The sequence below is a fragment of the Antedon bifida genome, chromosome 6 (assembly GCF_963402885.1).
Source record: "Antedon bifida chromosome 6, ecAntBifi1.1, whole genome shotgun sequence".
Taxonomy (NCBI): Eukaryota; Metazoa; Echinodermata; class Crinoidea; order Comatulida; family Antedonidae; genus Antedon; species Antedon bifida.
Genome location: NC_136231.1, coordinates 22,865,847 through 22,879,226, shown reverse-complemented (window position 1 = coordinate 22,879,226; position 13,380 = coordinate 22,865,847). Strand labels below are relative to the sequence as shown.

General features: G+C 30.3%; 1 protein-coding gene across 1 annotated transcript in view; it reads left to right on the top strand.

The window, feature by feature from the left end:
- LOC144844845 (metalloprotease TIKI1-like) overlaps nucleotides 1–13,171 on the top strand; it is a 30,438-nt gene extending 17,267 nt beyond the window's left edge. Inside the window, exons 4-6 of the mRNA XM_078701940.1 lie at nucleotides 3,793–3,883; nucleotides 7,393–7,554; nucleotides 10,187–13,171. Of these exons, the coding sequence (XP_078558066.1) occupies nucleotides 3,793–3,883; nucleotides 7,393–7,554; nucleotides 10,187–10,391 (458 nt within the window). The 3' untranslated portion in view covers nucleotides 10,392–13,171. The remainder of the gene's footprint in view (nucleotides 1–3,792; nucleotides 3,884–7,392; nucleotides 7,555–10,186) is intronic.
- The last annotated feature ends 209 nt before the right edge of the window (nucleotides 13,172–13,380 follow it).

Genomic DNA, 13,380 nt, shown 5'->3' with positions numbered 1-13,380 from the left:
ACAGGCGTTATCGGCACTATTTTTCAATTATCTATTTAGTCTTGCTCTTAGCTGGTTTCAAAGGAAAACCGACAAGTACATCCAGTAGTTCTATTTGCTCTATAATCAAAATACACTCGGCAACAATATGATTGCATAAACATGTGGGTACTGTAATTATTAGGCAATCTAATGAAGTACTTTTAAATGAAGGATGCTTTTCATCAGTCAGCTGTTTCTAATGTTTATATTCAATACAAAAAATATTGAGAGTGACATTAAAGAATGATCCCAGTAGTTTTTGGCAGCCCAACTTGTAAAGTGAAGGAATGATGATGAATATGTTGTGTTATTGACTGCTTTCAGTTCCCTCAACATTGACTATTTCAACTTTAGAATGATAAAGAATAATAGATCAATAAATTAGTGAATAATCAACAACGAAATGTAATGCTAAGTCTTCTAGGAGGAAGCCTGACTCAAAGACTGCTTGTACCCTGTATCTGTAGATGTACACTTTGTGTGTTGGAGCAGTTTAAAATAATATATATATTGCCTAACCTTAATTTTAATTTAAAATTTTAATTTATGTTTAAGACCTTATTAGGATCTATCACTGAACAGACTCAATTGTAGTTTAAAAAAAAACATTAGATAGACATTTTGATCATTTCAGACAAGTTGTACATTTCCGGCTTATGCTCTGGCCTGTTCAATGTGAGCATGTGCAGAATCCGATTGGAAAAACTTTACTTGTTCATAATCAGGTCTCTTCTAAACGGTCTGGTTTTTATCTCATCGTAAGCTTTGCTTGTTAAATTTAATTTATGTATTTTGTGATAACAAGTCTGTACGATATTATCTGTGCAACAAACAGTGGTAATTCTTCATGTTAGGCAATCTGCCCGCTTATATTTTACGACTACATTTTATCGATAAACTTTAGTAGTATGCTGGGATTCATACTATCATGTTTTTTAAAATGTACTCATCAGATTTATGAAGCCTGATGGTCGAAATTCATGCACAGTATACCTTTTACATACAATGATATTTTATAGGCTCATTGTTATTTATCAAATCAAAGGTCTACAGATTTTTCATATGAAATGGCTTGACCGCAAAATTGAGCCATTAAGCTGTAGTTGTTGGTTAAATTGCTGTTGTTTGTGGTCACCATTAAATCAGATAAAAGCTATTTAGCCTATTTTTAGTGAATCATTTAATGTAGATAATGCAAAAATTGCTTCCGACATTAACGTTGAGGTTACATATAATACGCCTGAGTATTTTGAGGCTCTGGATATATTTGAAAAATATCTGTTAATGAATATCATCCAACAGTCTAACACTTTATTTTGCTTTATACCAATATAGTTAATCAATCAAGAGGAAAACATCCAGTTAAATTAAATTTAGATTGGAACTGTGTCTTGATTATTTCAATATTAGATTAACACCATTTCCCAATGGATTCCACTATCATATTTCTACAGGGTTTTCTTTTTTTGTAGAGTGGCCTTGTTTCGGATTTCCAATAGAACGGAAATGATTAGGGGGAACGTGACAGAATTGAAACATCTCATGTTTGTGTTACTCTTTTAATCTCTTTACAGATTTGTGAACAATTATTGACTCGGCATAACTTATAGAATTGTTACCATGGTTATAATTGACCGTACTTAAAAGACTAACTACCTTCATAAGTAAATATTTTTTGAGACAGTGTAATTGACATGGAACACGTACCCACTCCAGGCAGGAAAAGCCTGTTGACCAGGATTGACCAGTGTGTAACAATAGACTAAGGGAAAGTGCAGCTTTGGATATTAACAGTACACAAATCCCGGCATCCTGGAGTTATGGTATTTTGACAATTTCCGGATAAGATTAGATTGGAAAAATAAATGAATTAGCAAAACTATTAAAAACTCAAATGAAGGTAACATTTAAAATACTGTACCTGAAGATATAAATGTAATTTTAAGTTTTAATAACCTTATACCATAATGTCATAATAATATCGTACAATGACAGCAGTTTAAAATGTGTGTCAATTAACCTAAATAAACAGATGAAATTAAATTGCTAAACAGTAATCAATCAAATTAAATTACAGTACAGTTGTCAATGTAATTGGTACAGTTGTACATTGGAGTTAGCATCTCAATGGTTGTATGGCTACACAGAAGTAATAACAGGTCTTCTTCAATTAAAAAAGTTATGACACATAAACTTTGCAAATTTAGCCATTTATTATATTGATTGGCAGAGGAAAAAACTTAGGTTTGATTTAGCGTTTTTCTCTCTGAAGTTGAAATCTAGACACAGTAAGTGATATGTAAGTTATATTGTTCGGTAATTTAAACACATAAATATTTTTATGTCGTCAGTCCAAAAAAAAAAAATTAAGGTAGATTTTATAATGTTATACCTTTCCTGATATAAAACCGAGTCTATTTCAACTGACACTTACAGCCTACATACTATACTGATGTATCACTATTCTAGTATAGGAAGATTATGTTGGACAGATATACTCTATCAAACGGAAATGAAGAGTGAAGATTATGTGACAACCTTACCTATATTGCTTAAAATTGATGGCTTTTTGTGACATGTAAGGAAACTTGTATCGATCAGTATATTTCGAAAAGATAAAAATCAACACGCACATCTTCCTAACAAATTATTGTCATGATCTTTTAAACTTCGCTTGTCAAATTATTTGTGAATTTTCATAATTCTGTTCTTGTCATTTATGAAATTGTCAAGAAAAATGATAATCAGATGATATACATGCAATATTGTTTAAAGGTTTGCATGGTGAATAAACACTAGTAAAGTTATGTTTTGAGAAAATAAAAAAAAATGGTTTATTTAATGAATATTTTGATGATTCTGAAAAATATTCATTTTATCTAACCAGTAAGTGTTGATGAATTGTTTTATTCTTTTTCTGATGACTACTACAGTACCAACACATATAAGAACCTTCATTCAAAAGTTACGTTTGTGGTTACAGTACACCATGTGTTAGCAAAAGAAAATAAGTAAACTCCAGAAGACGGTTGTACAAAACATTGAGAATTTATTTCATATTTTAAAACACAACCTTTCTTTACAAAAAATACAAATTTAACCCTCTATTGAAATTGTGCAAAGACAAATGGTTGCTTTTTTCTGCATCTGACAGGATTATTATATACATATATTTCCTAATTAATAGATTACAATTTTCTATATTAAAGATAACACTTAAAACATATAAATACAGTGACATGTGTGTTAACTAATCTTTCCCATATTTTATAATTTAATAAATCTGGAATTTACATCAGCACTCTATTATGCATATTGCATAAAAAAAACTGTTATTGCTGTGCCTAACTACTGTAGGTTTATTCATCATGCATTAACAACTCATCATTTATCCTTACGTGTAAATGGTTTCTTGACAGAATAGTAAATAGTGTAGTAATATACCTTTTTATCGATGACATTTAGCAAACCAATTTACCTGGGTGATACCACTGTTTTGGAGGTTGAAGTGGTGTTCCTCCTAAAAGGGAAAGGTGTTGTTGTTCCCTCAGAGATGAAAAGCCTGTTTATCCATAAAGTGGCACTATAATAACAACATTTCTGATTTAATATAGAAACCTGTATGCATAATTTTTTTAACATTTGTAAATCGAAGTGCTAAACTTAAACTAATGTCCTATATTTTGCATTGTAATTGTTATAATTTAGGGAGACTGACTGTAACATTGCATTCTTTTAACCAGATTATATTTTAATATTATTTTCTTGCAGGTCATTTCCTTGGAAATCACACAGTTATTGATCTACTAAAATCTGAGGGTTATACAGTTGAACATGTGCCTGCTGATGAAGTCATTCAAAGGTAATTTTATATATAACAAATACTGATATGTAGAAAGAATTAAACTTGCTTTTAGCAATGAAACTTCCAGAATATAAAGAAAAATACAGGTTAAAAAGAGGTGCTTTTATAAAGCTGCCTTATTAAAAATAACAGTTGAAGGAAAAGAAGACACAAGTGCTGTAACAAATAGTTAACAATAGATAAAAAGAGCAAGCAGAGACTTTGAACTAGATCTAAACAGATGAGTTAATCATGAAATAAATGTTTATAAAGTTTCCTGACAGAGTATTTTCAGATTTTGATATTACAAGGAATTATTTATTTATTTCTAGGGTGGTCTGGTAATAAATAGGTCTTAATGTATAGTAATCTTTAAAGGTGTGTTTGTAGAGATGAGACAGTGGTAATAATCAATGTTCCATGCATCAAAGACCCTAATACATCAATGGCCAACATTCCACTAGTCTAGATGTGGTTATGTGGTCATATTTTCCTACTAACAAAAGTAGTCCTATACAGTACTGTACACTATTTGTTATCTTTCAATGGTTTAACAAACATGCTTAAGTAAACATTAAAGTAACCATAAAGGAAGACATGATGATGACTATAAAATAATTTAATTTTAATAATGCAAATATTGACTTCTGCATACTTGGCTGGTGAAAAATATATTTTGATATCCTTAATGTAGGTCTATTATTCTTTCTGTATTTCATACTATAAATTGCGTCATATAGTATCAAAAATATATAATTACTAATACTTTATCATAAAAATTACACTGGAGTCTGAATGCCTGTCATGTGAACACATCATGAACGCATACAGTACTACTAGATACAGTAGAAATCAACACTGAACTTGCATTGCCACACTGTCCATTCTTGTATGGTTGGTAGATTTTAGATTTTTAGCATCAGTCTCTTACTAAATTCTTATCTTACTTACATTCTTCAAGCAAGGATTTTAAGGATGGGTCTAGTACTGTATCTTGTCATGTTGTAAATGTTTTAGATGTGTGTGGTCTTGTTTGACAGCAATGTTGACAATGTCACTAATGAAACCATCGTCTCTTTATAATTGAGTAACCCAGTGAGTTTAGTAATGAGTTCTTATTCTTGTTAACATTATTAGATAGATAAATTCACTTGGTTTACAGGTACACACTATATCACCTGGTTGTTATACACCTGTTATAACAGTATGAAATCCATCATACTATTTCATCCTGCTGCCAAGTGTCTGAATTTCTGACTTCTTGGGTGGACTTGTTTGTAGCAATAGGTGTATGTATACGTTAGGTACTACTGTAAGTACATAGTGTATTCATCTACATTACATAATATCATTATATATTATACTTTTCTTGCATTATATTATTTATGTTCATTATCAGTTGTATATTTACAGTATTATGCTACTCTGTATTTCGCTTTATTATTTGTGGAAATAAATATTATTATTATTATTATATCTAAGTGTATGAGTTCAAAAAAACAAATTCAGAATCTGTCCTCATGTATTCATATAGGTATAGGTATATATAGGTATACAATCATTTATTTTAAATATGCTGTAAAGACAAATGTTTTTGAGATTTTGAAGCAGTTGGGCTAACAAAATCAACAGTCAGTTTCTCTTTGAAGTGAGGGTGATACATTTACAAAATAATGACTTTAAAAGATGAGTCTCCTTTAGAAGAATATTAGTCTATTCTGTGATGTACAAAGCAATGCAATATATAATCAATGTTTGTTACAGACTGAATTACTCTAGGGCAATAGAGCAGCATACAACATAGCTGGCCATACGTATGTAGGTTGGCTGTGTGCCATGGTCTAGATTCCTTAAGCCACTAGTGCATTATGCCAATCACTGCACAACATACAAATGAACTTGATCCGGCCGGCCGCTGTAGCAATTCAAGACGTCGTCGTCGGTATTCATTCATGTGTTTCAAGTCAATAATGTTGATCGTCTTCATTAATTCAGTTTAGTTTATTGCGTCGTGTTCTAGTTGGCTTATTCTGTAATGGCCTTGTGTAACTGTGAAAGATGACACAGGCAGATGACAGTGTATTGGATAGTTCAATAATCGGTTATGTTTGTGTATCATATACAGACTGCTGCATAACATTTACTAATATTATCTTTTTTGATTTGTCAATATCCTAATTTTAAATGAGAATTAAAGAATTTCTTATCAACTATAATATTTCTAGAAAATAAATCAAAGTAGGTGGAAAAATAAAAATAAATTGTCATTGTTCATTACTGTATCATCACTCATGTCATATTCATCATAATTATTTTTATCAACCACTATATTACAGTTAGTACTAACCCGAAACTTTGTCCTCTATCTTTTCCTAAGAATGCTCACGCTGTTTGAGTGGGAGTGGACTTTTTACTGTCCTGTTTGCAAAAAATATTCAAAATTAAAACTGCCCTTTCAGTGTAATAACCAAATAAATCATTTGGCGCTCCCCATTCGAAAATCCTGGATTGGCTCCTGAATCACAAACTAGATGGTGCCCATTGACAGACCCTTTACTTTTTTTATAATTACTTTAGGATCTCCAGTTATTTTCTAGGCATATACAATTTCAAACATTAATATATTAATTCAATCAACATCAGTACTTTTCCATAATTATCAACGAAACGTGAATATCAAATGTGTGATAGTTATGGTTCAGTAATAAACAGATGTATTAGATATACAGTATGAAAAAAATAATTAACATGTTTTCTATTTTCAAAGTAAGATGTCAAATAGGATCCATATGATTGTAAATAACTTTAATTTTATGTAATGTACAAACCATACGAGAAGTACATGAACCTATAGGGCGTATATTAGCATGCAAATCAACAGAATTTAACTAAAGAATTTGCCTTTGAGCTGATCCGCCCTGTCTAATTTGACTTATTAAGTTGTTATACGAACATTGGTAGTTAGATTTTTATCTGCTGATAGGTCGATAGACCTATATTCATCATAATTCCTCTTTCTATATGCAATGATAATGATCTGGTCAAATTATATCTTTATAATTGGTTAATTTATATGGAATTTCACAATGAACTATGAATTAGACGTAATCGTGGACTATAGATCAAATTATGGTATTTCAAAATTACGTATAATTGGTTTGGATTTGGTCTTGTTGAATTGTTTCTATCTGGCTACGTTATTTGTAATTGCTTTATTTAAATGAGTTTCAATTTGTTACAAGCAGCTGTAGAATACTTAATTTAAAGTAAAGGCCTAGTAGATGTCTAAATCTACCACAAGCCACTAGGCGAAATTGTTTGTGAATCGAAAGCAACAGCTTATACGCATGTAAAAAATCACAGATATTCGCTCTTGTATGGAAAGCATAGTGCATTTTTTCTGTTTCTAAAATTTGTTTTAAAAGCAAATTTGAAAAAAGTGATAGATATTTTCATAAGTTAAATTGATAAAACAAGTTTGTTATAACTGTTATCAAAATTAATTTATAAATCTCGTAATGTTTCAGAAGGAGAAAGCCAAAGGATGACAGCTCCACCAGAAGACACGGAACAAACAAAAGACGAATAAGAAGGAAACATTTTAATAACGGTCGACCCAAGGAAAAGACAACACCACAACCAAAAGTAAACAACTTCAATGAATTATGGATTCATTTACCAAAAGAAACGTAAGTTTATACTTGAGATTGCCAAGTTTTATTGTCTTTTTTCCTGTAATGAGCAAACATTATGTGGCATTGCCTCTAAAGTGTAAACATAAAGTTATATGATAGAGGGCAGTATACCAGTTTTCTCTGGCACATTACATATCGAACATTGAGCTAGAGTAGTTACCACTTGAATGTATTGCAAGGACATAAGCGCGCCACACATAATTTGACCTATCACAATGCGATGGATCAACTGAACTGTCGTTTGCTACTGTTCAACTAACTTACGCCCTTCGTCCTTGCATTGCTTTGCATTACCCAAGTGGAAACAAAGCTTTAGAAACCCAGAAAACTTCTGAAAACATAATATATACTGATACAAACAAATATTTATTTCTCAAATTAATTGAATACAGTACAGCAAAAAAGATTTACCAGAAAAAAAAAATGATTTTGTTTTTATTGTTTATGTGGGAAATGATCACACTTCTATCCAATCATTGTTGATCTCTTTGCTGTAGTTTTCTACTTAAAAATGAACCAACAAAGTCTTCAGTTAGATACCAAAGTCATTGTTTACTCTTAAGTATCTTATTGTATTTACTTATAATTCTATCACTAGTATACTTTAGTAAACTTTATAATATACTTTATGAAATCAAAACTTCTTAAAAATGAACCAACAAAGTCTTCTGTTAGATACCCAAGTCACTGTTTACTCTTTTAAGTATCTTTTACCTATGTATTCACTTACGTTTCTATCACTAATATGCATTAGTAAACCTTTATAATATACTTATATGAAATCAAAACTTCTTAAGTCTGTACTTATCAGTAAGTAAACACTATAAGTATGATACTAAACAATTATGTAGCTGTTTCAATAGACCACTAAGAAATATTAGACAGTTAAGTAATAGGCAAGTGGAATTGATAGTTTCAAATGACTCTCATATATATTGGCAATGGAGATTATCGTGCCTGAGTTAGGAATTTAAGTATATATTTCAACTACTGTATTTGGGTACATAAGTCTAATTTATTGTTTGAAATTGAAACATTAAAATTGTGCTAACAATCCTTGAATAATAGGAAAGCACTATACAGTATTTTATACTGTAAGTCTGAATTTATTGTTTGAAATTGAAACTTCAAAAAATAAAATAAAAATCCTTGAATTAGGAAAGCTATATAACTATAAAGAATCTAAACCTTTTTTAAAAATAGATTCTAATATAGCGGACAAAATCGAACCGCGACAACAATCTTAGCACAATGTTTTTTAACAGTTTTTTTGCCATTAGATATTTGGGAATTGGAGAGTACAGTAGTTGGTACTGTAGTGTTATATTACCATTGATATTGACCATTAAAACAAGTTCTTAAATTGAATGAATTCATACACCTACAACCCTTTAATCATGTTTGCCAACATCTTATTCAGGTGTTGCCAGGTTTAGCACCATTATTCAGTTAAAGAAAGGGCCTAGAGTTTAATGGACTAGTACAATACATTAATATTTAACAGAATAAATAGAAGTGGGTACGTTTATAATCGCTGTGTAGTTTCTTCATCTTTCCTATTCTTCAACATATTCTACATACTCTTAGAAAGGTGTTAGTTATACAGTAATATGCAAACAAATTAGGCAGTAGTAGTATGATATGCCTTAAGGTGTACAAGACGCACAGTATGGTTGGTATGTGCCCTGCTGTAAGTGTAAGGGTATTTTGTGAGAAAAAACTTACTTCTGTTCTATAGGTTTACTCTGGATGTAGGATAATTTTTTTAAATTTTTGGAGTGGCTTTAATACTTACATATGTCATTCTTATGATCTTCTTATGAAAGTCATACAAAACTGTGTTAATTCTATTTAATTTAAATGTATGAAAAAATAGAATATTTTGGTATTAATTCATATAATTATTCTGTTTTTGATTAGAAGAGTCAATCTTTCAACTCATTCATTATTTGTATAGTATAGTAGGATGCCAGTAGCATTAAGAGAATGATGAATACAGTGACATTGCACGCTCCTCAAGTACAAATCAGTTGTGAACTGAAAGAAAAACATCATTCATAATTAAGAAGGCCCTACGCGTGTACCAATCGCCGTCATCTTGTTTATTTAAGCTCTATATATTAATTGACCTCCATAAAGACAACTCCTTGATTGAATTAAGAACTATCGGTGGCTTTAAATCAACAACTACACCACTTCCGCCCCATAGGATGAGAGGTGTTGATCAGATGGGCTGGGATTCGTGTCTGTCTACCGTTATTAAAAATCTGATTCGAAAATTGCACCCTGCTAGCTTCATTCGTAGAAAACGTGAGAGATAGCTCTATATGTGATGCGAACTTTGATTGACTTTAATTAGCTTTTGAAAATAAATATTGCTTAAATTATAGAGAAATTACCATTTGATTACATATGTACGCTTTGTTCAATGCGCTTAGATTGGGGTTACAGCAGTATATCGATATCATATAAAAATTCATATGAAAACTATATATAGATTTGATTAATTTAATTTTTGAAACTTTTCCAATCATCATATTTTATCTGATACCATAAACAGTAAAATAATAATTTTATGTTGAATGTGTATATGATAATTTAAATTATATTTACGATTTTCTTCCAGTTCTCCGACGCCATCAAAAGAAGTAATACCAGTTCCAAATGAGCAAGACTCAATTATAACAACAGTAGCAAGTCCGCAAGTTGCATATAGCAACATATATGTCACTTACGTACCCAACACGGGTGGATCGGCCAACTGTATGCCTAACAACTTTATACTGTCCCTTCTATTTGTAATATTATTACTGCATTCATACGTATTGTGATGAGAAAAAATTGGCTTACCATATTTGCTGATGAGGAACTGACCAAAAATATAGTATTTAAGAGAATATATAGTAAAATATCTTATCATAAATAGCTCTTTAAAGCATTATATTGAATATTGTGGTCTATTTCGTGTCTAGCTTACCTAGATAAACCGAAATAGGCCTTTTCATCTTGAAAAATAAAAAAAACTCTGAAAACGCCCCTCCAAGATAGTGGAATTGTCTGTGAGGTGGCCGCAGGTATGTAATTTAGAGGATCAAAATAAAAACGTCTGGAAATCCATATTATGTTTAAATTTACTAAACTACAGATGTTTTAAGAGTCTCCTGCAGACATTATTAAGTTTTCAGAGTTTTTTAAAGGTAAACGTAGAGTTTTTGTTTCTCAGTTCAAATGATACCAATTCTAGGTATATATACATTTATCAAATTTGAAATTCAGAAAATACAAGAATTATTTAACATCGGTAACAGAATAGATATAACTTTCATGGTAATACCATGAATTAAAAGGTAGCACAGAATAATGAAAAAAGAAATGAATGCAAGAGAGCATAATTTATACAATCTTGGCAGGTAATATCATCATGGTTTATTCATCAGGATAAAAGGTGATATGTATCTGCATAATTAACTAATTCATCATAATTATTGTCAGTTTTCACCCATCAATCATTGAAATATTCATTAATATTCAAAATGTCTGCTTTTAATTGCGAGTGCATAAATTAGTACCAGACCAAATTTGTATTCTAACTATAAGTACGAAATTCTTATATGATATGAGCTGTCAAAATAGAATTTGTATTAGATTACTAACAGCATTATTCTGTGACAGTATGTCATGAGTATTAGAATGAATATTATACCATGTATATATAAAAACATATATATAATATCTGTACTGCCAACTGCAAACAAGTTTGACAAACTGTACATGTATATATATTTTAATTTTTTACAAAATGTATAAAGTTAAACTTAAGTTTGAATTTATTGAAAAAAAATATTGCAGTTATTAGTAATAAATGATATTATTTATTTATTTTCCTTTGTAATATATATCTGTATATTATTTGTAAGGGTACTTAATAAACAATAATAAACAAGGTTATTTTGCCGCCATAGAACAGTAGCATATCTTGGGAAAAAATAAACAAATAACTGATTAAATTAATTTTGATGGCTCTGTGATGAAAATCTTTTCTATATTTTCTTGGGTATGCTACTTACTGTATATTAAGCTATATCATGGTATGTACTTATTGAATGAAATTATGCTAGTAACACCTTTACAAGTTACTTATTTGTGTGTGAGCAGTATTCAGGTAAGAAAGCGATATATATTGGACACTTCTGGTGTAGATTAGTTTGACTCTGGGAAAAGTTACAGTATTACAAAAAATATATTATTATGCCATTGAGGCATCTTTGATCTGACATCCTCTTTAGTTTTCAGTATCATCCTCTGTACCATGGTTATCTTAAATTCTTGAACCTTGACTCTTTTTTTTTTTTTTTTTCTATTTTGTACTGTGTATTGTGATATTTTGTATATTTTGTAAGATCATTTTAATCCAGACCTTTTTTTTTGAATTGCCCCGTGTGGGATGATTAAAGAATTTTGAATTGAATTGAATTGAATCTTTTGTCAATTAAGGCCATTCCCCCTCAAACTACATTATGTAATATATTCTCATGTGATGCCAGTTTAGCCTAAGTTATTTGTTTAAAACAAAATAATAATATAACAGTAATTTCCATGGTCATTCTTGATACTCTTAAAAGAACATGGAATGTAAAAACTAAAAGAAGCAAAAGGAACCTTGTCATCACTACTATTATAATTAAGTACTTAAAAAATAATTAAATGTACTGACAGTGTCAATTGAGCATCTATATTAAAAGCTGTATAGAACACACTAGAAATTGTGGTCATGATTATTTTGTGTTTCAAAACAATTGAATATTATAAACTGTTAATAGCATCTGATTGGCTTTTCTGCTAACCAAGAATATAACAAGAGTATTGGACAGTTACGTGTCTGTTGTGGCTACGCAAGTAATAATTGACAGGCTCTTATTAGGGCTGTATAGGCGGCGGCCTACCATTATAAGTTGCCAATGTTCCATGCTACTGTTACTAATAATCAATATCACTGTTAAACTTACCAGTACTGTTTGAATTCTATACTGGCCTGTATACTGCATATGTGTTTGCAATTGAACTATGTAATCAATATTTACTATTGGACGATGTGTATGGTATTTGCTATAACATGGTATATACTATTAAACTAAATGCTAATCTATACGTATGAACTTGTATTTGTTTCTTTAAGGGTATATTTAGTTCTTTTATTTTGGGGATGAAATAGACACATCTTGCTTCTGAATATGGCATTAAACCCTTTCCTCAACCCATTTAAGCTTTATTTGTGCATTTTCCATGATCTGGATCGATGCATAAGCAGAAAAACATAAAATTTAAACAAAATTATTAGTCAAGGATTCAGAATCAGAATAAATGTGACACAACGGCAGCAAAATGATGGTGATGGGAATCTGACTATATAATTTTAATAATATTTCAATCAAATTTGTCTGAATAAGATTCAAAATGATTTCTATTAAAAGAAAGAAAAGTGTTTTAAAATGTGTAGTAATACAGTATATAGAAACATATGTAGGCCATGCAGTTGCTAGGCTGGAGAATGTTGAGAGAATCCAAAGTGCATGAGTTGAATAAATGTACACCTCTTTGGAGACATCTGAAACCTGTATTAATTTGTGTTTCATTTAGTTGTTCCTATTGAACCGGAAGGAATCATCAATCCACACCGAACGCAACAAAATGAATTGTATTTTTCACTAAGGAAAATATAAACAAGAAATATTACTTACAAAAAACGCCGCTCAATTTTTTGATGTAACAGTTTAATTATTGTTCTTTCGTCATTAAATGATGCTTTTTTTTAAAAATTGA